The sequence below is a fragment of the Vigna unguiculata genome, chromosome 11 (genome assembly GCF_004118075.2).
Source record: "Vigna unguiculata cultivar IT97K-499-35 chromosome 11, ASM411807v1, whole genome shotgun sequence".
Lineage (NCBI taxonomy): Eukaryota > Viridiplantae > Streptophyta > Magnoliopsida > Fabales > Fabaceae > Vigna > Vigna unguiculata.
Genome location: NC_040289.1, coordinates 4,610,083 through 4,637,492, shown reverse-complemented (window position 1 = coordinate 4,637,492; position 27,410 = coordinate 4,610,083). Strand labels below are relative to the sequence as shown.

At 33.2% G+C, this 27,410-nt stretch overlaps 1 protein-coding gene across 1 annotated transcript; it reads left to right on the top strand.

The window, feature by feature from the left end:
* Positions 1–4,534: 4,534 nt before the first annotated feature.
* LOC114169468 lies at positions 4,535–7,093 on the top strand. The gene has a single exon (XM_028054626.1). It carries the CDS (start codon positions 4,535–4,537, stop codon positions 7,091–7,093), a length of 2,559 nt encoding a protein of 852 aa, XP_027910427.1.
* The last annotated feature ends 20,317 nt before the right edge of the window (positions 7,094–27,410 follow it).

Sequence of the window (27,410 nt, the reverse complement as noted above, 5' to 3'; positions counted from 1 at the left end):
ATTGACACCTCTGACTTGGTTGTTGTTGGGCAAGTCTGTGCTCCGTTAGGCGAAACCAAAGTTAGTGAGCTCACTAACTTCGTGTCATTGGGCGCCACCCTGTGCTGTTGGGTGCTAGTCTCAAAAATTCATCCAAAGGTGTTCTAGGGACCTTAGTGTTGGGTGCTAAAATGGTCCACTGGCACCAAGCACCTGGAGAGCCATATTGGGCACACCTCTGATGCTACTTGGCCCCATTTTTGTTCTGCATATTTTGTGAGCCTTTTCGCATAGTTGTATGATATCAATGGTTATCACAATTGTGTATTTGGTTCATAAGGTGAAACAAGGGTATGAATGGATGAGTTATAGGGCATTTCCTTAGAGGGACCTGTTTAATGTGTGATTTGGTTCGTAAGGTTAAACAATGGTATGAATGGATGAGTTATAGGACTTTTCCTTGGATGGAATCCCATTTAATGTGTGATTCACTAAGGTGTGCATTGAGGTAAGGACTATTTCATTTTGTGGGGCTATCTTGAACTCTACTAATAATTTATACTCATGTGGAGGAAATGATTAGGGGGCGAAAGTGGTTGGAGGTCTTGTCATAAGAATGGTTCTAGGGTTCTTATGACCAAGTCAGGGACTTGGTAGAGCAATGTGGTAGAGTAATGTATTACTACCATAAGTGCATAGTTTCACAAGTCTAACTCAAGTGCACTAATCCAGATAAATTGAGTCTAGAAGAGTCTAATTGTATGTATGATCTTTTTTATGGGTGTAACTATATCTCATGTGTAAATTAAATAACTTGATATGTTGTGATTATTTGTATCTCTTTTTTATCTAGCATACCATGTTATGTGTTCTATTGGTTGCTATGTTTTGTCTTCTTTTTTCAATAATCACCTTTGTAGTTTTAGAGAAAAACTCTCTGGTTTAGTAGATTCCATGTATAGATATTATGTTAATATGGTTATTTCATTTTGGACTGTTGTACTAATGTTATATATATATTTATTTTGAATTATCTGATATTGACAATCAATTATAAAATTCCTTTGTTTGATAGTTTTTCATTATTAAATGAGATATTACATTTGTATTTATTTTTAAGGTTAAAATACCTTTTTGGTCCCAATTTTCGTCAAATTTTTTCAAATAAGTCCTAATTTTGGTTTTGTGTTCAAATAGGTCATAATTTTCGTCAATTTTGTTCAATTGGGTCCTTTTTTGCTAACACCGTTTAAATCATTAACGGCCATGAACAGTGACTGCCACGTGTCACTTCGTGGTTTTTATGAATTTTTTTATTTTTATTTTTTGAATTTTTTTTAATTTTTTTAATTTATTTTTTTAAGTTTTTTTTTAATTTTTTTTAAAATGTATATGTGTCAACCCAATAGCGTGCCACGAGTCACTTCGTGATTTATTTATTTTTTTTTTTAAATGTCCACATGTCAACCTAGTAGTGTGCCACATGTCAAAGTCAATGTTCTATATTCAATTTGGTCCCCATATTTGTTATTTTTGTTCAATTTAGTCCCAATTTTTGTTAACATTAACCAATTTGGTCCCTATCAAAGATGTGATCAAATTTAATTTTTATATCAAAGTTATAATGATGTGAATTTTAATATGTTATATAAAAATATTTAATAAAAAATGTGAATTTTAATATAAAAATTAAATTTAGTTTCAATTTGGAGAGGGACCAAATTGGTTAATTTTAACAAAAATTGGAACTCAATTGAACAAAAATAACAAATATAGGGACCAAATTGAATATAGAACTTTGACTTTGACACGTGGCACGCTACTAGGTTGACACGTGGACATTTTAAAATATTTTTAAAAAAAATTCAAAGAAAAAATTTAAAAAATAATAAAAAAATAAAAAAAAAATGACGAAGTGACACGTGGCATGCTACTGGGTTGACACGTGTACATTTAAAAAATAAAAAAAATAAAAATAAAAATTTAAAAAAAAATCAACAAATAAAATAAAAAAAAACCACAAAATGACACGTGGCAGTCACTGTTCATGGCCGTTATTGATGGTGTTAGCAAAAAAGGACCCAATTGAATAAAATTGACGAAAATTAGGACCTATTTGAACACGAAACCAAAATTAGGACTTATTTGAAAAAACTTGACGAAATTTGGGATCAAAAAGGTATTTTAACCTTTATTTTAATGTGCATAAATCCTGAAACAAATAAACAAAATTATAAAAGGCAAAAATTTTAAAATTTTAGTATTTATAATTTACATGTTATTCTACAACTTTAATATCAAATTATATAAATGAAAAAATGTAAAAATTAAAATTAGTAAACTATTACAATGTCATTCTCGATCTTAAAATTATACATATTGTGTGATGAGGTGAGAGAAATTGCAACTCTTATATTAATGTATTAATTATATTTGTTGTAAGCCCCTTTTCTGTGCTTTAAAGTTTTTGGGCCTGGCCTTTTCGGAGGCCCAAGGCCCTGCCCTACAGAAGGACCCATTACCCTTGCACGCCCTAAACCCTTGTGGTCTGTCTCATTTGCAGAAGCCAAGCTTCAGTTCCTCATACACTCTCCACACTCTCCAGCTAGAGCTCCACTAGGGCATACGACTTCCTCCTACCTCCAAGCTAACAAAAACAGTTCGTAACCCTCTGGTAAGTCGAACTCTAGCACTCTAGTTTACTCCTTCCCCTTTTCCTTGCTGTTGAGCGCTTTGGGGTAAGTTAAGGCTCGATCTCCTAACCCCGTTTTGGTCTGGATCTTCATTGTTTCAGCTCCGTCCTAGCTCTGGGAGCTGTAGTGCCTGTAGTTTGAACCTGTTTGTTCCTTTGTTCTCCAACACAGAGGTAAGGGAAGCTAGACTCTTCGGTCTTAAGTGTTTCTGGGTTGTTTGTGGTCGTTTTGAGTTCGTATGCGTGCCTAGTATGTTTTTATCGAATGATATGGGTTTGCATGTGTGTTTGGGAGTGGATCTGGGCGGTTTCCGCCACTGCATGTGGGTTGACAGTGGTGAACGCTGCTATTTTCGCCCAAGCGAGCTTGTCTCGCCTAGGCGAGAGTATCAGAGTACTCACTACCACGAGAGCTCGCCTAGGCGACCTGTCCACGTTCTGAGCGACGCCATGTCTCGCTCAGGCGAGGAGGTCTCGCCTGAGCGAGAAATCGTGAAAAAAACCCACGTTGCGCGTCTCGCTTGAGCGAGAATTCGTGAAGGGGTCATGTCGCGCGTCTCGCCTGGGCGAGAATTCGAGATGAAACCCTGTTGCTTATCTCGCCTGAGCGAGAATTCGCTGCCTTAGGAAGGCCAGCGTCTCGCCTGAGCGAGTTCGCGAAAGGGTGTTATGTTTCCTTGGCTGTTTGAGTGATTTGTTGCATGTACCATTCAAACTATTCTTTCTAAATATGATGTGCGTGAATATATTTGGGTGTTTGGGTTTTTATGAATGAAACTGGCATGCTTGGTGTGAGATTGATCATGGAGTTGTGGTTTCGTGATGTTTTAACATGAGGATTGTATGTATGAGATCAACGTGGTGGTTATGGTATGAGAAACATGATTATGATGGTAAGATAGGCGTAATTCCATGAGTCCCATGGGGAGACTTCATGGTGGCGTGTAGTGTATATACTAAGATATGGATTCAAGTAAGGATCGTATCCCGAAACTCTAAAGGGTCAGTGAGTCTCAGGTAGAGAAAACTGACCCAAGTGGTGAGAGTAGCGGGAGGCCCTAGTCTTTGGCAGGATAATGGCCTTAGACGCTTAAAGGCTAACCTTGTGAGTGGTAGGGTGAAACCCATTGGCAATGGCTCTGCAGAGCAGTAGAGGCCACCACAAGTGCAAGCGTCCAGTGAATCCGATCTTAATATATGTATCCGGATAATTGAGTCATAGTGTCCTGTTGTCTGCTATAACATGATATTATGTGGTTGTGTGTTGCATGTTAAGGAATGTTTAAGCACTTGTCTGTTGTAGCATGATAAGACCTAATTGCACTAGCTTACCCTTGCATTTCTGTTTGTGTCCTATTGTATGTTCTCTTTTGCGATGATCACCTTCTGGTGGGAGCAGATGGGAGGAATGATCGGGATGGATCTGAGAGAAGCAGCGGTGCGGCCTAGATCCCTTGTCAGGACGTATTAGGAGAAATTCCAGGGCCATGAGGCCTTTTTAGTGTTAGTTGCCTAGAGGGCAACCCTTTTTGCAAGACTGTTGAACCTTTAGAATTGTGTTTTGTTAATGGCATGGATGTATGCCTAGATTCTCCCTAAGTACTCCTATGGATGACTGTAACAGTTACCATTTCTACGTTTATGTTCATCTGAATGCTTCTCGTTATTATAACTGCGTGATATTTTATTTGGTAGATTAATCTATTAAAATGGGACGTCACACTTTTATGGTATCAGAGCCTTCGTTCCTAAGTGTCTGTGGGTTATGTGTTTGCTTAGCTTTTGTTGTGCCCCTCCTTGTCGTGTTTAGATGAGTTTCCAGTCTAACCCAGTTCTAATGGTTCCTTCTGTGTGTCCAGTGATATGGCACCCCCTCGTGTAGCTCCTCCTCAACCTTCTCAGGGTGATGGGCAAGACCTAGCTAGGGCGATCGAGGCTATGGCTGCAGCCTTGACGCAACAGAGTAATGCTATGATGCAACAGCATGAGGCGGCGATGCAGCGCCAGGAAGCCTCTCTTGAGCAGCAGAACTTCATGATGCAGCAGATGGAAGCTGCTAGACAGGCTGCAGAGGATGCTCAGAGGCAGCATGTGGATGCTCTCCGTCAGTTAGGGGAGAATGCTGCAGGTGCTCAGATGTATGGTCCTCATCCCCAACCTCCACCCCCTGAATGGAGCTTAGAAGATTTCTTGAAGCACCAACCTGCCAAGTTTGATGGCAAGAAGAGTCCCGACCAGGCGGACCAGTGGATGAAGGACATGGAGCGCATCTTCGATGCCAAGAGGTGCCCGGATGAGAGCAGGCTTGCTTTCACTGTTTACATGCTCACTGGGGAGGCTGAGCATTGGTGGGCCAGCATGAAGCTGGTGATGGAAGAGAAACATGAGGACATCACGTGGAGAGCCTTCAAGAGGAGGTTCCTTTCTGAGTATTTCCCTGATAGCGTGAGGTACGCTAAGGAGGTTGAGTTCCTCCAGCTGACGCAGGGAAACAAGTCGGTGGCCGAGTATGCCGAACAGTTCAAGCACCTGGGGCGTTTCTATACCATGCCACTAGATGAGGAGTGGCGTTGCAGGAAGTTTGAGAATGGTCTCAGAGGAGACATTCGGTTGATGGTAGCTCCACTGTCCATCAAGGACTTTGCGGCCTTAGTGGAAAAGGCCAGGGTCATGGAACGTATGAAGGTAGAGGTGGAAGCCCAGCAGCAGCCACAACAGAGAGTTAGCGGACCATCTGGGTCCAGGCCACGAGTTGAAGAAAGGAGGAAGCCTTATGCTAGACCCCACCCACAGTCACAGGGGTCTAGAGGTTTTTCTTCCCCACCCAGCAGGATCCAGTGCCACCACTGCGGAGGACCGCATGTGAAGAGTTTTTGCCCACAACTATCTGGGTTCCGCAGGTGCAACCATTGTGGCAGAGAGGGCCACTTTGGCAGGGATTGTCCTACTCTGAGGAGGTCAGTAGCACGACCCCCACCACAGACTTCGAGTCAGAGTTCAGGCCAGACTCAGCAGAGAGGAGGAGGCAGCAGGCCTCAGGCTACAGGCAGGGTTTTTGCTATGACTGGGTCAGAGGCGGCAGGTTCAGGTAACCTTGTTACTGGTTGTTGTGTGATATCTGGCAAGTCCTGTTGTGTTCTTTTTGATTCTGGAGCTACACACTCATTTGTGTCTGAGTCTTGTGTGCGAGAGTTGGGTCTGCCGGTGTGTGAACTACAGTTCGATCTCGTGGTATCGACCCCGGCATCTGGGTTGGTTAGGACTTCTTCTGTGTGTTCTAGGTGTTCAGTTGAGGTAGAGGGGCGCGTATACAAAGTCAACCTTATATGCCTCCCTCTGCAAGGGTTAGATGTGATCTTGGGAATGGATTGGCTCTCTGCCAATCACGTTCTCATAGACTGTCGGGAGAGGAAGCTGTTGTTCTCAAACTCAGAAGAGCCTGAGTTGTTGTCTTCTTATGAGGTCATGAAGGAAATCCGGGACGGCGCACAGTGTTATATGGTTTTTGCTAGGATGGAAGTTGAGAAAGAGGAGAGGATAACAGTAATACCAGTGGTCAGGGAATTTGAGGATGTGTTCCCCGAAGAGGTACCGGGTTTACCCCCTAGGAGAGAAGTTGAGTTCTCCATAGACTTGGTACCAGGAGCCGGTCCTGTGTCGATAGCTCCTTACCGCATGGCCCCAGCAGAGTTGGTAGAGTTGAAGAAGCAGATAGAGGAATTGCTTGAGAAACAGTTCATACGGCCGAGTGCTTCGCCGTGGGGAGCGCCTGTTTTGCTTGTAAAGAAGAAGGACGGTGGCTCAAGATTGTGTGTGGATTATAGGCAGCTGAACAAGCTGACTATCAAAAACAAGTACCCCTTGCCAAGAATAGATGATTTGATGGATCAGCTTCATGGGGCGTCAGTGTTCTCCAAGATCGATCTCCGGTCGGGTTATCATCAGATTTTGGTGAAGGCAGAAGATGTTGAGAAGACTGCTTTCAGATCCAGATACGGGCATTACGAGTATGTTGTCATGCCATTCGGTGTGACTAATGCTCCAGCTTTGTTCATGGATTATATGAACCGGATCTTCCGTCCGTTTTTAGATAAGTTTGTCGTGGTCTTCATAGACGACATTCTCATCTACTCCAGGACGCATGAGGAACATGCTGAGCATCTGAGGATAGTGCTTAGCATCTTGAGAGAGAAGCAACTGTTTGCCAAGTTATCCAAGTGCGACTTTTGGATGAGAGAGGTGCAGTTCTTGGGGCACGTGATATCAGCTCATGGAATAGCTGTGGATCCAGCTAAAGTAGAGGCAGTGATACAGTGGGAATGTCCCAAGTCGGTGACTGAGATTCGGAGCTTCGTGGGCTTAGCTGGCTATTACAGGAGGTTTATAGAGGGGTTCTCCAAGATAGTAGCACCCCTGACATAGTTAACCCGAAAGGATCAACCATTTGTTTGGACTGATAGATGTGAAGAGAGCTTCAGGGAGCTTAAGCAGAGGCTGACGAGTGCTCCAGTGTTGGTAATTCCGGATGTGAGTAAACCCTTTGAGGTTTATTGTGATGCCTCTCATCAGGGCCTTGGGTGTGTCTTGATGCAAGAGAGGAAGGTGGTGGCTTATGCTTCAAGGCAGTTGAAGGTTCATGAGAAGAACTACCCCACTCATGACCTAGAGTTAGCAGCGGTGGTGTTTGCCTTGAAGATATGGAGGCACTACTTGTATGGTGCACAGTTCCGTGTGTTTAGTGATCACAAGAGCTTGAAGTACCTCTTCGATTAGAAAGAGTTAAATATGAGGCAGAGGCGGTGGATAGAGTTTTTAAAGGACTATGACTTTGAGCTTCTCTACCACCCAGGGAAGGCGAATGTGGTGGCAGACGCATTGAGTAGGAAGACAGTACATGTGGCGCACTTGATGATAAAAGAGTTAGAGTTGCTTGAGAGCTTCAGAGACATGAAGCTACAGTTTGAGTTGGAGCCGGAATTCATTAGGTGTAGCACCTTGGTTATATCTAGTGACTTTCTGGACTTAATCAGAGAAAGGCAAGCAAGGGATGTTAGTCTACAGAAGGTGAAAGAACTACTGGGATCAGATCAGGCTAGGGAGTTTGCCTTGGGCAGTGACGGTGTGTTGAGGTTCAGAGGCAGAGTTTGTGTACCAGAAGATGCAGAGTTGAGGAAGTTGATCCTTGAGGAGGGACACAAGAGTCGTCTTAGTCTGCACCCTGGCATGACTAAGATGTACCAAGACCTCAAGGAGAACTTTTGGTGGCAGGGCATGAAAAAGGAAGTTGCACAGTTTGTATCCGCTTGCTTGACGTGTCAAAAGGCTAAGGTGGAGCATCAGAAGCCCGGTGGAACGCTTCAACCTTTGGATATTCCGGTGTGGAAGTGGGATAGCATAGCCATGGATTTTGTTACCCACTTGCCTCGCACCGTGAGAGGACATGATGCTATCTGGGTGGTGGTGGATCGCTTGACGAAAAGTGCTCACTTCTTGGCGGTGAATCTCAGAATGTCTATGGCCAGGTTGGCCCAGCTCTACATCCGAGAGATAGTGAGACTTCATGGAGTGCCTAGTAGCATAGTGTCTGACAGGGACCCCCGGTTCACTTCCAGGTTCTGGCAGGCACTGCAGGAGGCTATGGGTAGCAGGTTGAGGATGAGTTCTGCTTATCATCCTCAGACGGATGGCCAGTCAGAGAGAGTGATTCAGTCCTTGGAGGACTTGCTGAGGACTTGCATCTTGGATCACCTTGGCGTTTGGGACGAGGTGTTACCGCTGGTGGAGTTTACCTACAACAACAGTTACCAAGCGAGTATCGGGATGGCGCCTTATGAGGCTTTGTATGGGAGGAGGTGTAGGACTCCTTTATGTTGGTACCAGGACGGTGAGTCAGTTTTGGTTGGACCAGAGTTGTTGCAACAGACCACAGAGAAGGTGCAGTTAGTGAGAGACAGGTTGCAAGCATCCCAGAGTCGGCAGAAGGCATATGCTGACAGGAGGAGGAGACCCCTAGAGTTTGAGGCTGGGGAGCATGTGTTCTTGAGGGTGACCCGAACCACTGGTGTGGGGAGGGCTATCCGCTCAAGGAAGTTGTCACCTAAGTTCTTGGGTCCGTATCAGATCTTGAGGAGGATAGGGCCCGTGGCTTATGAGGTTGCATTGCCACCCCAGTTGGCTAATCTACACCCAGTCTTTCATGTTTCACAGCTACGGAAGTATGTTTTTGATCCATCGCATGTCTTGGAGGCTGAAGATGTGGAAGTCAGGGAGAATCTCCAGGTAGTGGTACAGCCCGTGGCTATAGAGGATCGCCAAGTGAAGGAGCGTAAGGGAAGAGCCACTAGTCTCGTGAAGGTCATCTGGGACCGGAGGACAGGTGACGCTACTTGGGAGCTAGAGGAGGACATGAGGAGTTCATACCCACATCTGTTCTGGTAAGTCTAATTTTTCGAGGACGAAAAATTTTTGTTGTTGGGGAGATATTGTAAGCCCCTTTTCTGTGCTTTAAAGTTTTTGGGCCTGGCCTTTTCGGAGGCCCAAGGCCCTGCCCTACAGAAGGACCCATTACCCTTGCACGCCCTAAACCCTTGTGGTCTGTCTCATTTGCAGAAGCCAAGCTTCAGTTCCTCATACACTCTCCACACTCTCCAGCTAGAGCTCCACTAGGGCATACGACTTCCTCCTACCTCCAAGCTAACAAAAACAGTTCGTAACCCTCTGGTAAGTCGAACTCTAGCACTCTAGTTTACTCCTTCCCCTTTTCCTTGCTGTTGAGCGCTTTGGGGTAAGTTAAGGCTCGATCTCCTAACCCCGTTTTGGTCTGGATCTTCATTGTTTCAGCTCCGTCCTAGCTCTGGGAGCTGTAGTGCCTGTAGTTTGAACCTGTTTGTTCCTTTGTTCTCCAACACAGAGGTAAGGGAAGCTAGACTCTTCGGTCTTAAGTGTTTCTGGGTTGTTTGTGGTCGTTTTGAGTTCGTATGCGTGCCTAGTATGTTTTTATCGAATGATATGGGTTTGCATGTGTGTTTGGGAGTGGATCTGGACGGTTTCCGCCACTGCATGTGGGTTGACAGTGGTGAACGCTGCTATTTTCGCCCAAGCGAGCTTGTCTCGCCTAGGCGAGAGTATCAGAGTACTCACTACCACGAGAGCTCGCCTAGGCGACCTGTCCACGTTCTGAGCGACGCCATGTCTCGCTCAGGCGAGGAGGTCTCGCCTGAGCGAGAAATCGTGAAAAAAACCCACGTTGCGCGTCTCGCTTGAGCGAGAATTCGTGAAGGGGTCATGTCGCGCGTCTCGCCTGGGCGAGAATTCGAGATGAAACCATGTTGCTTATCTCGCCTGAGCGAGAATTCGCTGCCTCAGGAAGGCCAGCGTCTCGCCTGAGCGAGTTCGCGAAAGGGTGTTATGTTTCCTTGGCTGTTTGAGTGATTTGTTGCATGTACCATTCAAACTATTCTTTCTAAATATGATGTGCGTGAATATATTTGGGTGTTTGGGTTTTTATGAATGAAACTGGCATGCTTGGTGTGAGATTGATCATGGAGTTGTGGTTTCGTGATGTTTTAACATGAGGATTGTATGTATGAGATCAACGTGGTGGTTATGGTATGAGAAACATGATTATGATGGTAAGATAGGCGTAATTCCATGAGTCCCATGGGGAGACTTCATGGTGGCGTGTAGTGTATATACTAAGATATGGATTCAAGTAAGGATCGTATCCCGAAACTCTAAAGGGTCAGTGAGTCTCAGGTAGAGAAAACTGACCCAAGTGGTGAGAGTAGCGGGAGGCCCTAGTCTTTAGCAGGATAATGGCCTTAGACGCTTAAAGGCTAACCTTGTGAGTGGTAGGGTGAAACCCATTGGCAATGGCTCTGCAGAGCAGTAGAGGCCACCACAAGTGCAAGCGTCCAGTGAATCCGATCTTAATATATGTATCCGGATAATTGAGTCATAGTGTCCTGTTGTCTGCTATAACATGATATTATGTGGTTGTGTGTTGCATGTTAAGGAATGTTTAAGCACTTGTCTGTTGTAGCATGATAAGACCTAATTGCACTAGCTTACCCTTGCATTTCTGTTTGTGTCCTATTGTATGTTCTCTTTTGCGATGATCACCTTCTGGTGGGAGCAGATGGGAGGAATGATCGGGATGGATCTGAGAGAAGCAGCGGTGCGGCCTAGATCCCTTGTCAGGACGTATTAGGAGAAATTCCAGGGCCATGAGGCCTTTTTAGTGTTAGTTGCCTAGAGGGCAACCCTTTTTGCAAGACTGTTGAACCTTTAGAATTGTGTTTTGTTTATGGCATGGATGTATGCCTAGATTCTCCCTAAGTACTCCTATGGATGACTGTAACAGTTACCATTTCTATGTTTATGTTCATCTGAATGCTTCTCGTTATTATAACTGCGTGATATTTTATTTGGTAGATTAATCTATTAAAATGGGACGTCACATTTGTGAACTTACATATTCACTTAGATAATTATGTAATTAAATACATCTAACAACTTCATTCTATTATAAAACATATTGTTGTCTACTAAACCATTTTAGATTCTTCGTCAACATTTTTAAAGAACTTCTAAGCTTTTACAAAATATTCTTCCTATATTTTTCTTAAACCTTGTTTAGTCTTCATCAAATATTTTTGTCTATTTTTTTTTCTTATTTTGTCACGTTCCTCCTATATTATGGATTCCTTAAGTTTTCTCCTCCTGCTAAACTCTAATTCAATTTTCTTCGTCCATAACTTCTTCCGTGAGAAGGAGAAATAGGATAATAACGAGAAAAAAAAATATGAAAAAAAGATGAAGAATGAAATGAAATGTCAAAAATTAGGTTTAAAAAAATACAACTATTATAACTCAATTAAAATCGTAAAAATTAATTCTTTTAAATATAAAAGATCAAAACAAAGAAGATAACAGATAAAAAACAATTTATATAATTTAGCCTATGTAATATTAATAAAATTTCAACAAAAGTAAATTCAGATTGGATGCAAACATTTTTTTTTCTTTATTAATAGATAACGTATTTATAATTCGAGTAAATAAGTAAAACATCATACCTTGAACGTAACAGAACACTTCATTGAAGAGATTTCCATCGAATAAATTAAATATTTTTCCTTTTTCTTATAGTATTTTTCAGCTACTAATATATGAATTGTATCTCTAAATGGATTTTACATAGTAAAAAAATTACAATTTGTTGAGTTGATTGACATTTACGGCATAATCTCATATTTATAATATAATAGAAAATTTTACAGGGATTTTTTTTTTTTAAGTATACATTAATCTTCTAGATCTGATTACTATACAAGATTAAAGATTATTAGGATTTAATGAGGTATATTTTTTTTATATTTTTTATTTTGAATAAAATTCTATATCTTGATTAGTGAGATTTAGGTTTTAAATTAAGAAAAATTTTAATCGACCCAATTTATACAATAATTGCAGTGCGTGTTTATTGCATTTCTTTAGTGTAGTGACGCCAATTTTTTCATTTTTAAATTCAAAAAACAAACACGTGGTCGCAATAATAATACTCAAGATGCCATTTGACCAATAAAAATGATTTTTAAATATTAAGTTGAATTACTTTAATACCCCCATTACACTATTTCGTTTGTATAACTTCTTTTTAAATAAATTATCTTTAAGATACAGTTTTTTATTTCTTTTAGTAAAAAGACTCCATTACATACCAACTTGTCTTCATCAAATTATATTTGTTAACATCAAATATTTTATAAAACTGTCTTTATTAAACTTTTATTTAATGTTTTTAACATTTTAATGATTATCCTCAAACAAATCAATTTTATACGCAAACAATTTATTAATAATAGTATTAGAGTTACCTAGAGTTACCTTTCTGTTTTTCTGTTTACCTTATGTTATGAGTTTGTGTGACTTTTTATGCAGAGCTTAGAAATCGTTGAGATAAAATATATGTAGTATATATTATATATTAAATTACCAGAATCCTTCCTTAATATTCGAATTACAAATAAAAAAAAATTATATTAATTATTTGAAACTTATTTAACAAAATATTTTTAAATATTACAATATATCAGGAGTGAAAGAAATGAAATTAGAAAAATTTATTAAAAATCAATTTCATATAAATACAACTTCAAAATTATCATTTTTTTTCTAACAAAAAACATTCAAGGATATTTCAATATTAAATTATATATATTTTTTTTATATCAATACAAATGTTTAAATATATAAATTTTGAATACATTATTTTAATACATTCAACCTTTTTGTCAAGATTCGCCATTGTATCATCATGTAAGATACAATTTCATTTATAAAATAATATAACATTGTGTAGACCCTTTTTATGTATCTTAAACAATGTGTTTTCTCATATCTTACGTACATATTTTTAAGCTAGCATAATACTTCTCAAATATATGTATGTTTATTTTATCTTGGAGAGAAGGTCGATTTCTTTCATCTGACCAAGAAGATTCGTATAAAATCATCTTTCATATTAACGAGCACTTTGAAAAATGACTTGAAACTATTTTTCTTCAACTTTTTATAGTGCTTGCTTTGTCAACCCTAAAAAATTCTATCTTCATATGTCTATTTACTTCTTCTTGAAAAATGTATCAAACTATCTACTTCTATATGCCTATGGAAAGACAATTTATCCTAGAAAGAATTCACTATACCTAAATCTATAAACAAGCAATCTAACCTAAAAATAGTTTAGTACACAAAGATTTACAAACTTCACCTTAGAGTAAAATTTCTTTCTCCTCAAATTACTATCAACAATCTCCACTTAACAAGTTCAAACAACTAAAAACACATATAAGGAAATTTTGACTTTTAAGAAATTCTTACATATGTGAATAATCTAGTTGAGATTAATATTAGTTTTTCTTACCTATATAGTTGTCTTGCTCTTCAAGGTAATTAACTCTAAAATTATAATTTAAGAATGTTCAAGAAAGCTTTAGATAATCCTAAATAATCAAACTTAACAAGTAAACACGTTATAACATATTCAACCTCACATAAGCTTATTTTGTCTTATCAAATCTAAGTTGCATGTTAAATCACAACATACGAAAAATAGAAGAAAGGATAACTTCAAGGTAAAAAATAATAGAAAAATTTACCCTAAATAAAGTTCTCACCAAATGATTTAAATTTAGGGACGTCTAACACGATTTTTTTTTTTTTTTGTGTGAGACTTCATTCTTATATGCACTTTATAAAATTCACAAGAAAAATTGTTCTTCATAATACTTTACAAAAGTTCTAATATATATATATATATAAAAGAAAAACTATAGTAATGTAAAATGTGTTAGTAGTAAATCACAATGATTATGGATAACAAGTTTCGTATAATATTTGTTTCAATCACATGAATATCAACTTATTAAAACACTTTTTTTACTAAATTAACAACATTGACGGATAAGAAATATAAAATATAGAAAGAATAAGAAAAATTAAAATATGATATTTATTGATGGATAATTACTGACGATTGAACTCTATCATTAATTATTATAATGAATATTTATATTATGAACATAATTATTTTTAGTTGGGGATATATTTGATATTTCTGGACGTTTAAACATCCTACCAAGAGTATTTTTTTTTTTGCAGTTTGTGATTCCTATGGAAGAGCCAACGTTGGTGTTTTTAGCAATTCTTAAAATAGTGTAACTTACCGACAATTTACGAAACTTTTGGTACTACCTTGGGTTTGAAACTCCTAAGTGTTTGTTTGGGGTTTGAAACCCTTAATATTGCTTGGGGTTTGAAATCTCTGATAATACTTGAGATTTAAAACCACCGCTATGTCAACACTGAGCCTTAAATATTTTTCAATGGGATTTTTTATTTTCTTTATTTTGTATTTTTTATTAATACATAAATCTTGAAATAAAAGAAAAAATATAAAAGACAAACATTTTAGATTTTTGGTATTTATAATTTGTATATGACATTCATAAAAGGAACAAAGAAGGAAGTCTAGAATTTTAATATAAAATAGTGGAAATGACAAAGCGTAAAAGATAAAATTAGTAATTCATTACAACATGATTTGTTCTAAATCAGAAAAATAGACAATAAAAAATTAAATAACATTATTCCAATGCGGTGCTTGATGTTTATATTTTTTTTCCTTCGTTAAGAACACTTTCTTAATCAAATACATAATATATAAAAAATAATGATAGTTTATAACTTTTCAAATAATAATATAAAACATATATTAATTTAATCAAGATTTAAATGTTATCGGTAATGCATGACTAAACAACTATCATTGATAATTTTATACAAAAAAGAATAACCATATCCTTCATTTTATTGAGTTGAGATGTCAATGTAGAAACCTATTTTAAAACACAAAATTAATCAAAATAGTGAAAATAACTCTTATTTTCTTCCCTTAAATAAAAAATGGAGATTTATCGACAATCTTACTTTACCAAACATAGATAATAGAACATACTTCAAACATGCTTAACTGTAAAATTTGATAAAATAATGCAACATAATTGAAACTAAAATATTATTAAAATAACACAAAATATGGTTGAATTTTTTTTCCTGTAAAAAATTAAAAAAAAACTAATTAAAAAAAACAAAGTATAATTCACAATTATAATTAGAATTTAACTTCCACCATTTTTTCTCGCTTCATCAATATATTGATGGATTTTGACTCTTAATAAATACCAACAGAAATTTTCCTTGTGAATAAATTTTACTAATAATTATTTTATCGATAGATTTTGTACTATTACTAATTCGTCAACAATTTTTGAAAATCCTTAGGTTACCTATCATTTTTGAAAATCTGTTAAAAAACCTTGGTGTGGTGGGGGAATGGGATGAATATTTGACTCTTATAAAAGGTTTAGTGCTTAATTTGTAGGGTGTCTGAAAAATCAGAGAGAAAAAGGTTAGAGAGAACGAGTGAGGAAGAGAAGTGAGCACAGAACTGGAAAAGTTGAGAGCGAGAAAGATCTCAAAGAGAAAGAAAATAGAAGCAGTAAGAATACAAGAAGGTGTCACGCTTGGGAGGTGCTATTTCTTAGTTTTGTTTCAGTGTAGGATGGATTGGTTGTTCATTTGTCTTTGATTCTGCTATTGAAATGAATATTTGTTCATTTGTCTTTTTGATTCTGTTATTGAAATGAATATTGCAATTGTTTTGTTTCCAATTTCACTGATCTTCAATTTTACTGCAAATTGTTACTTTCTTTATTTTGATTACTGTTTTTCTTATTACTAGCTTGTTTTGTGATGCAAATTCATACTCACAGGACAAATCTCCAGAGTATAAAGTCTAATTCAACATAACAATACTAAAAAAACAGAAAATTAAATAAGGAAGGATATAATCGGAGAATTAAGACTGGTGGTGCTGACGGTGGCCGGAGTGAAGCGGAAGAGCTAGGTTTTAGAATGAATCGCGATTTGAAGGAGAGAAATGCACAATTTGTCTTTGCACAGCGGTGGTAAATGAAGAAGAAGAGCTCACGTGACTTCGAAGAAAAAGGAAAAGGGCGTCACCGCCGGTAATTACTCTGATTGCCACGCTAGGCTTATGGTTCGCGCTAGAAGATGGAGAAAGCGAGTCGCGCAACGAACAGACGAATATAATCGCCGGCGGCATTGCCGCTGGCGAGTCTCGATGAAGCTTGACGGCCTTTGCTAGCGGTGAAGTGATCGAAACAGAGCGCAACTTAGAACCGGGAATGAACGAGGAGAGCAACAGCGACGTCGTCACGGTAGCTTCGAGTGGAGTGACAATGATGAGCTCGCGGAGGTTTCGTTCTGGATTTTGAACTGTGCTGCGCGGAGGTGTCTTTGGTGGAAGCTTCGTTCATGTTCGATTGGATCGTGGAGGAGAAAGAAGAGGAACGCCGATACCGGCCGTGCATTGCCTTAGGAGGTTGCCGGCGTCGCCTCCGGCGGCGAGTTTGGTTGTCTGTCGGCGGTGATGTGGACGACGCCATGAGCGTCTGGTGTGGTGATGATCTGTTACGAGAGGGAGGAGAACAAGCTTCTGGGTTTAAGAAAAACATGTGAGGAATAAAAATAATAATAATAAAACAAAATTAAAAACTGGATATGGGCCCGGACCAGTCCAGTTTTCTTTATGCACCTGATATTTCTATTATCGACACCTCTATTTTTGTTTCTGGACTCATGTTAATTGCTGCAACCTCCTTTTACTCTCCGCACCCTTCTCTTTGTTTAAATTTCATGTACTGTTTGCACCTTTTATTCTTACTAGTATCATTGAATCTTCTTATATTTTTTGAATGAGCTTTTATATTACTTTTTATAATTTTTCTACCATCTTTTATACTTTTACCTCTTTGATTACTTGACATCCATATTTTCAAATATACATTAGGTATTTTGTTTTTCCTTTTCATACAAAATTGTAAATTACAACTTTTTGAAAGTTATTATTACATTTCCTTGGACACTAATCATATTAAAATTTTGTAAATAAAGATATCTACCCATGGCTAAGGTTGAAAGTTTCCATGAATTCCTCAGAGGAAAGACCATTTCTGTGACAGGTGCAACAGGATTTGTAGAAAAAAGTTTGTGGTTTTCTCTTTCTCAAATTTCATTCAAATTTAATGTTAATAGTTTTATTAAAGTAAAATAATATTTTGATTACTAAATTTTGATAACTTTTTTATAAAATAATATTTTTTGGAATGACAACTTTCTTTTAGGGTGTCAAAATAGGTCATTCTACCTTACTCTTGGTTTACCACACACTCCTAATTTGTCACTTTTTTTTTAATTTTAATTTTTGAATTATATGTATAATACATTTAATTGTGTAAATATTTTTTTTTTAATTTTTATTGATTAAATAATAAGATAAATTAAAATAATTATTATATTTATAAATTAAATTATTTCATATGAACTAAAATTTAATTTTTAATTATTAATAATTTAGGTTATAATATGATTACATATTCACGTTTCTTAAGTCTATTAACACAGAAAAGTAATTATTTTAAACAAATTTTATTTTAATTTTTAATTTAAAGAAAAATAAGATGGCAATTTTGCGTGTCCAAATTTTTGTAATGACAAATAAATTCTTCAAGTTTGACAGGGAATATTTGCATTCATTAGAGATGAGTATGAGTGAAAGAATATTTGCATTCGTTAAATATAAATATAAGAAATAATCAATTTTCTAAATTGAGTATGTGGAAAAATAAGAAAATGTACATATTGTCCCATTTTCATTCTAATACCGGTCTTCGTTTTCATATCCATCATTATTTTAAATTACTAAAACACTTTATTAGGTAATCATATATTAATTTTTTTTATTCTTAATTTCTTAAGTTGTTTTCATGCTACATATTTTATTATTTACTCTTTTATAATTATTTTATTTTTATCTAATTGCTAATTGATATCTTTTTCACACTTATGTAATTATAATTTTTTTAATATTTAATATTATAGAAAAGAAATTATGTATCCTTTAACATTAAATACTTTATAATATCGTGATTTTTTTTATTGTAATTTTTATTTTAATACAAAATTATTTAATTAATATTTGAAAAAAATAATAGTTATAGTTAAGTATATCCGTTCCTTGACGGTATGTAGAGAAGACTAAAATTTCATACCTATTTTGGATATGATAATAAATATAAAAATAATTTTTTATTTAAAAATGAATGAAATAATCAAACTCGCTCCCACTATGATTCTTAACTTACAAATAAATTAACTTCAATTTATGAATAAATTTATTTGATTTTATTTCTTTGTCAAGATGTTTATTTAAATAAGTGTTCCTAACCAATATTGAAATTGAATATATTTACACATATTGAGGTCATTAGTGTTGGGAATAGTCCAAGTGTGAGTCAAAAAGTCTCACATTGGATAGAAAAGACAAAGTTAAACACTATATAAGAATAAAGACCCATAACAACATTACCTTAAGGTTTTGGTGTAAAAGTGGTGTCTAACGCACTGCTGCAACCACCACCTTTAATGAGAGGTAATAAGATTTCATTTATCAAAAATAAGTAATTTAATTTCTATCAATACGACGTACAATTAAGTTAAGAAATATTTTTAAAATAAAATAAATCAAAATTAGGCTTAGTATTATGCTAACAACGTAAATTGATACATAAATATTATTTTACCGATCAAAACAATTTTATCAATCAACAATTATTCTCGTTAATATATCAAAGTTAAGGATGAATAAAATATCTTCAAGTTGAATGTTTGAGTCGGCTCGCGTCACTCAAAAGTTTATCATAGTCTTTGTCCGTCGAAAGTTGGTCTTAGTGAATTCTAATCAAAGGTTGACCCTGATCAGAGGTTGACACATGTAAATTCTAATCATAAATCGAGTTGAGTCAACTAAAATCTAAAGTCAAGTTGAATTGATTTAAGTCGAAGGATCAAATTAAATAAATTATGTTTATACTTAATAGAGCAAATATATTATATTGATATTATTGAATTTAATATTATCGATAAAATATTCAATACTTTTAATCCAATTTAAATTGTATCGAAAAAAAAAATCTAAATATGATTAATTTAGTTAAAATGGATATGAATCCAAATTTATTTTAACTAGATGAACTAGATTTAGATTATAGATTCAATTCATTTATTGAATCTAGACTGAACATCGAAAAATCTAACCTACTCTTAATCACAATCTTTTTATAGATTAAATTGATTATGTAATCGGAAGATTATATATCTCAGTTACGTGTGTATATATTATTTTGCAGATATGATATTGCAATGAGCACTAACACAATGGGAGTTTTTCATATATTGAGTTTTGCTATGAATTGACATAAATGAGATTGTTCTCCACTTATCTACGGGTACGCAATGATCAAATCAAGTAATTAACTCCTTTTTTAGGCATATAAATGCATATTTTAGAACATATTTCATATATGAACGTTCTGAAAGATATATTATATAAATTCTGAAAAATTTATTTTGAAAATTCTGTTCTAAAAGTCTTGTTTTGAAAATTTTGGAAATATTTTTCCAGATTTAGAATATGTAATCCAAAAGTCACTTTTAGGAAAAGTAAAATAGTGATTTTGAAAATTTTGAGGGTGCAGAAAGTAAAAGCCTCAACTATTTTTCTGCATTTAACAGAGCCCAATTGCTATGGTGAAATAATTTTTGGAGCAATGAGTGTGAATGTGTCTGCCAGAACTTTTGAAATAATGTTGAAGCTGTAGTTAGTAATTGCAACAGATTCAAAAGTCATTCAAAAGGTTTAACATCAGAGAATTGGTATTTAGTCCAAATAGAAACAAACTTTGTTTAAAGAACTAAACTAATGCATTATATATTTTCAAATTAATTATGCCACAAGTATGCATTCATATGTGTAGTTTTGAATTGTTTTTATGCATAATATGTTTTATTTTGGTATTTTAAAATTATTTTTAATATATTTTAAATTTTTAAAATTAGTAATCATGAATATATTTTGAAGACATAGTACAAAAATATCATAAAGAAATTCAAAGAAAATTTGAATTTCCATTTTTGTCTTCTTAATCTTGCCTTATCTATTGTTAACATAGGGCAAATGTTCATGGATAGCCAAACACTTATGTGTTCACCAAAGGAATGGGGGAAATAATTTCAATGAAAATGAAAAACACTCTACCATTGGTCATCATACGCCCCACCATGATAACCAGCACACAATTTGAACCTTTTCCAGGTTGGATGGAAGGTGTCAGGTACTAATTTATCTATTAATTGAAAAAAATCAAATATTTTAGCAAAATTTATTGTTTATTGGATCTATTGTTTTACTCGGTAACAGACTGCTATAATATATCAGTGGATGCAAACCTCATCGTAAAAACTAGTTTTGTATAGTTGAATTATTAAAGTATACTTCTTGGCAAATACAACTATTTGGGTAAGCACTATAACAAAATATCTCATTAACAATCAATTTTAGTGATTAAAAGTTGTTAGTCACTATAGTGATAAATTTAGATATCAATTTACAAAATAAAAAATTATTGGTTACTAAAATAGTACTATTATGAATAAAAAATTATAATTGGTCTTTAAATTGGTTTTTAAAATTTAACTATCAAGGTTTTAGTTACCAAAGAAAAATTGGTCACCAAGTATTAGCTACTAAGATTTTTGGTACCAAAGAAATTTATTTCTAAATTAGTTTCTAATTAATTAGTGATTAATTATAATATTTAATTTATAATAGTGACTATTTTAGTAATAACTTTTTATTTCGTAAATTGGTTAATATAGTGATTAATTAGAGTCCGTCAGAATCCAAAATAAACCACAGACAATTCATTCTAATACACACACAAGCATCATCCAAGCATTTTAAACATGAAATAGAACCAAAGACATGTAAGATATTTCAAAAACGTTAAAATCCTAGCTTTTTTGCCTCAAAACTAAAAGCAAGTTGCGGAGAGAGAGAGCCCTAACTGAAGAGTGCCACTGTACTATTACAGCTTAAGAAGCTGGCAAACATAACGAAGGGTGACGAAAATGAGACCATTTTAGAGATTAACGTGGAACCAAAGCTTAGAGATAAAAAAAACAAGAATGGAACAGAGGTTGAGATTTACTTACATGTAGGAAGGGTGTTCAGTTAGCTCAAAGTAGGATCTCGCACAAACCCTAGCTCAACTTTTGCTTGAATGAGTGGAAGTAACTGAGTTTGAGAGGAACAAAACATAACTTTGAAGAGTAAATAAATTGATAGGAGAAACTAAGGTGGAAAAGCTTAACAGTTTTTTTGAAAATGTCAAAAAGTTAATGGGCTTACTTGAACATCTTCAGTAGAACTAGGCCCAACTCGTGAAATGAAAGTGAGTCTAATTTGAAAAACTCAGAATACAAAGGTAAAACAAAAATATTACAGTGTAAATGGAACTGTACAATTTACGGGTCCAAAAATGATAATTCTCACTGTAAAACAAAATAAAAAAATAAAAGATTTATGCAAATAACATTCTCACATTCAATCACTTTAAGGTTTATAAAGGAAAAAACAAGTCATTCACATCGACGAAGTCAGCAGTTTGTGAACAATCTTTTCAATATAAAACTTCTTTAAAAACAACCATATATATCCATCTTCTAAAATAAAACAAAAGCAAAAAATGTAATTTACTCTACTTTAGTTATCACAAATAAAATACTTTTATATTATTTTCTATAAATATTCTTATTTATTTTAGTATATCATGATGCCATGTGGTGACTTGAGATTTTTAATGGTCAAAAAGTTTTACTATGACAATGTATATATATCATAGAGCTAAAAGTTTAATTAAGTAAAAAATGATTTAACCATAACTTTTTCCATGTTTTAATTTTGGTAGGAAGTGAGATTTTTTAAAGTAATTTAGTTGATGAGACAACATATGCAATTGTTGTGAATAGGAATGGGTGATTCGTATGTATAAAGGAAGTGTCCCCTCCCAAACAAATGTACATGCAAAGTTGGTTGCAAAATAATTGGTTTCCATGTGCTTCCATTCTTCTTCATTGCCAAATTCGTATCATCTTATCCATTCACTCACATTCACTCTTTAATATTTATGGGATATTTAGATAATGAAAATATTTCTTTTTATGAATTTGTCATTACTTAATAGCTTAAAATGTTGTATTTATATAAGATTTCTTTTAATCAAACTAAAAAATAATTCAAAATTCACCACATAAATGAAAATAAATTTGTGGTTTTGAAAAACACGTTTATGGATTCTTAGTATTGGATCAAATTTTGATAATAGTTCTTAGTATTGGATCAAATTTTGATAATAATTGATGATGAAACCCATACCCATCCGAGTCTAGTTTCTCTATTGAATTTTTCTTTTTTATTGTCCTCTGCTGAGCCTTCAAAACACATTGTTTTGATGCTTTAAAGATAACTTTAATATATTTTAAAATTAATGATCATCAATGTATTTTGAAGACACAGCAGAGGAACAACATAGAAAAACAAGTAGAGAATCCAAACTCTACCCATCATCAAAATTCCTTTTAAATTTTTATAAATTGTAATTAGATCCTAAATAATTTTCGTTAATTACAGTTTTTTCTAATTATTTTTATTAGAATTATTAAAATTTGATGGGACACTCAATTATTAAAATTAAAACTTCTAAAGTACTAAATGCAACACGCCTAGAGCAATCTAAAAGGAACAAATACAAATGAGATGCGCAAATATAGCATGCCTAAACTAAATATGTGCATAGAATACTATAATGAAAATATTAGATTTTGAAATATAAAGATAAAAGATGAGATGCGTAGCAATTAAATCAAATAGAAAATGAATAAATAAAACAAGAAACAAATAGCAAATAGATCAAAATGGCTTAAAAAATATAAGGAAATAGGTTAATTACAATGTCTTTCCGAAATACGAATCTTCATTGATTTTCTAATGATCTTTATGGAATTAATCATTCATTATATTTCAAATTAATTAAAGTGACTTCTTAATTAATTAATTTATGACCTTGTTCTTATTAAGAACTTATAGAGAATCTTAGTATTTGAGAGTATTTTATTCTTAATTATTTTTCTCACGTTTTTTGTGAGTGTGAGTTTTACATAATGAAGTAATACATGTGTATATTTTTACTTTTTTTACATTTTATTATTTATTAAAGAAAAACCTTTTGGGACCAAATGAGTGTAAGAGTAATACTCATAATATTTTTAAATAAATGGTATGTGAATAAATATTTTTTTAATGAACATAAGATGATAAAAAAAATCATAAGAAATAATGATTATAAATGGGAACAAAAAATTTCATGATCATAGTTGAGTGAAAAATTACTAAACTTTCTCATAAAACCTAACAATAACACAACAATTTTTTTATTTTATTTTTGAGTAATCATTCTCCAAAACAATCTCATTCTAATGGGAATGAAAATAAAAGAGTTGTTGTTCCAGACACCCTCTTGAAAGTGTAAGGTAAAAAGTGATAGATTGAATGGTAAAGTATAGTTTTTTTTTCTTCTTTTTGTTTAATTAAAAATGAAAAAAAATTAGGGCATATTTGAAAAGGATTGTTGTTGGGGTAGGTTCCTAGAAAGTGTGTAAGAGATAATTGTAGTTAGAAAAAAACAAATAATAGAGCGATGGGAAGAGATTGTACTTTCCATGATCATGTGCATTCATATGATAAAGAAGATTAACATATAGTAAAGTAAAGTAACATCCTTTTTGTTTTCTGCCTCACAACTAAATATTCCATTCCCATCCACATACATATTGTAGGTCCAATATTTCCATGCATTTATGCCATTTAGATATATAAATGTTAAAATGAAAATTAAAAAAAAAAGGTTAACATTCAACCCATTTTGGAGTGGAGGGATATAAAAAACAAAAAGAAAAATGTATAAAAATGAAAAACGAAATATAATACTTTAGAGATGAGAGAGAAATATAAACAAGTTAAAAGAAGGACTTAAATATGGTTTTTGGCAATACTTCTATTTGTTGAATTATGATTCTAAATTTTAATAATTTGGGTTAAATTTGTTTTTGTCCTTAACTTTCGGTGAATTTTGGAATTAGTCCATTTCGAAACTTTAGACCAATTTAGTCCTTCATATTTCAAAATACATTGATTTAGTCATTTTAATGAAATTTTGTTAAGTTTATCTGACATTTCAAGCACGTTTCATAATAGTATTTGACTTAACATTGAAGCAAAAATGTATCAAATAGTATAAACAACTCAAATACAATCTTGACATGTATACGAAATATCAAATAAACCTAACAAAATTTGATTAAAATGACTAAATATACGTATTTTGAAATATGAAGGACTAAACTGATCTAAAATTTCGAAATGAACTAATTACAAAATTCACTTAAAGTTAAGGGAAAAAAACATATTTAACCATAATAATTTTATATTACATTCTTGGAAATTGTGGTTCTAAAAGTTTTTTTTTCTGAAACATTTTTATTTTATTTTTGTCCTGAAATAGTTTACTAAATAATGATGTATCAAGTTAAAAATCCATATAACCGCATAAAATAAATAAGAATAAAAAAGTTGGAAGATAAGAACAGAAAAATTACTGAAGACAAAAAAAGTGCAACCGTATTTCGCAAAAAGAAATAAAGCGTAAAATGAAATAGAATATAAATTACAATTGATTTAAATATGCATATAAAGAACTTTTATAATATATGGAAATTTCTTTTGATTTTAATTTTAATAATATTTTAAATCACAGCATAAAATCATTAATAACAAAAGTAAAACGATCATATTTAACAAAACAAAAAAAAAAACTATTACAATTGACACCAATTAAATAAGAATATATATTTCGTTGTTAAGATTAAGACAACATTAAATATAATATTTTTTTAAAAAATTTATGTCAAACTAAAAATAAGATAATCTCATAATATACAAATAAATACAAATTTTTTTTTATAAACTGGGTTGAATTAAATTTAAAATTCATTTTTAATAATACACTATCTGATAGCAAGTAATAATGAATTTAAAAAATACTCTGGTTGGAAACAGGAGTTGAGAGAGAATTTAAAGAAGAAAGAAGAGAATGATTGAAGAAATGAATTTAAAAAGAAAAGTTTAGGTTTTGGAAGAGCGAAGGAAATGAAACAGAAAAGCAACGGTAGCAGAGCGTGTGTTACTGAAATTGAAGTATTTGAATTTTGAATTTTGAATTTTGTGATATTCATATATATATATTGGTTAGTTATCCATAAACAATTATTGAATTAAAGAGTGCCTCATCATCACATGGAATGTCTCCATCGTGCCCAAACCAATCAATTTTAAGTCAACCTCTCATTATATAAAAAAATAGCTTAAAATGCCCTTTGGATTAGGATCACAATATACAAGCTAGAGTTTCAATAAATATCTTCTTTTTGTGTTATTAGAAGATACAATATTAATAATATATGAGTCAAATTTATAGGAAATGTTAATCATTTTAAACTTATGATAATTTTATGAATTATTGCTTTTGTTATTTAATATTTCATTCAATTTAATTGAAAGTATTTTTATTGTATAACATTTTTTGACTTAATGTTTCATGTAATATAAAACATTTAAATTAAAATAAAAATTGAAAGGATCTTTACTATATTACGAAAAGTATTTCCTACAAAATTTATTGTGAAAAGTGTTTTATATAAAATATTTTACAAAAAAATTGACAGTAATTTCCTGCAAATATTTTTTCATAACAAAATTTAGAAGTATTTTCTATAAAAAAATTTAAAACAAAATTGGCAGAAAATATGAGCTTTTTTAGTAGTGAATTTTTATAAGAAATTCTAAAATAGAAAATTTAAAATATAAAATACACATTTTAAACTCTTATAATTAACTTATATATACAATAGTTTAAAAAAATTATATTTTTTAAATTATCTTTTAATTCGTATATAATTGTTCTAAATCCTTTTTCTTTTCTTTTTATGATTGACATTTATTTTGATTTGATAAGTTGACTAATGTGAACTTTTCGCTTAGTTTAGTCATATATAAAGATTTAGTTCTGTTTAGTTATGTAATTTAGATCTTTATAATTTTGAAAATTTTCTGATTTTATGGGTGTTTTGTTTGTAATTTGAATCATTCTAGATAAGGAAACCATATATGTTTGTATTTTGTAAGTAACTTAGAGAAAAATGTTAAATTAACTTTAGGAATAGAGAATTTGATTGATATTGGTTTCGAAATCTAAAATAATTAATTGTATGTTTTTTAATTGTGGAATTTCGCTAAACAATAGATTGACTTTGAACATGGATTTTGGAATAGTTAAATTTGAATATAAAATTAAACATTTGGTTAGAATTGTAAGTTTTTGCATAATTTATGAATTTTTGGAGATATATCTTCTGCATAGTCACATGGTTTATTGAACAAACTTCATTCATTAAAAGATTTGGATACTAAATGAAATTAAATTTGTGAAAATCCAAAAGTTTTGTTTGTTGAACGATCAACATGTCATTGCACAAATGAACTTTTGGTCGAATTAGTATATTGGTCACTAAATAAATTTAAACATGTACTTAATTAGTTAAATAAGATTACCAAGCGAAACAATGTTTTCTACACTTTAAATAATATATTTTTAAAGGTTTCTAAAAATTATTTATATTTCAATAAATTATTATACTTTAGTGACTTGTGACAATTGAATATTATTATGGTGCAATGAATGATGAGTTGTTAATTTTTTAGTATTTTTTTATGATATAGAATAATTATGATTTAAATGATATACATAATAGAGAGATATTAAGTTATAGAATCTATAATAAAGATATATTAGCTTCATCAAGTGTTTAGATCACATAAATTAGAATCTTAAGTAGTTGGAAGCTAAATTAGAGTTTGTTTCACATATGGAACAATATGAGTTTGAGATTAGATGTCTTAAACTTACACACAACCATGAAAACTTAGGTATGCTTAAATAATAAATTGTTAATCTATGATAGAAATTACATACGAGTTTTTTTAAAAGGTGTCAATAATATATATATTATTATGAAATAAATCGAATAACATAGAGAATGACGACAGATAATAGAGAAGAGAAGAACAAAAGAGAATAGA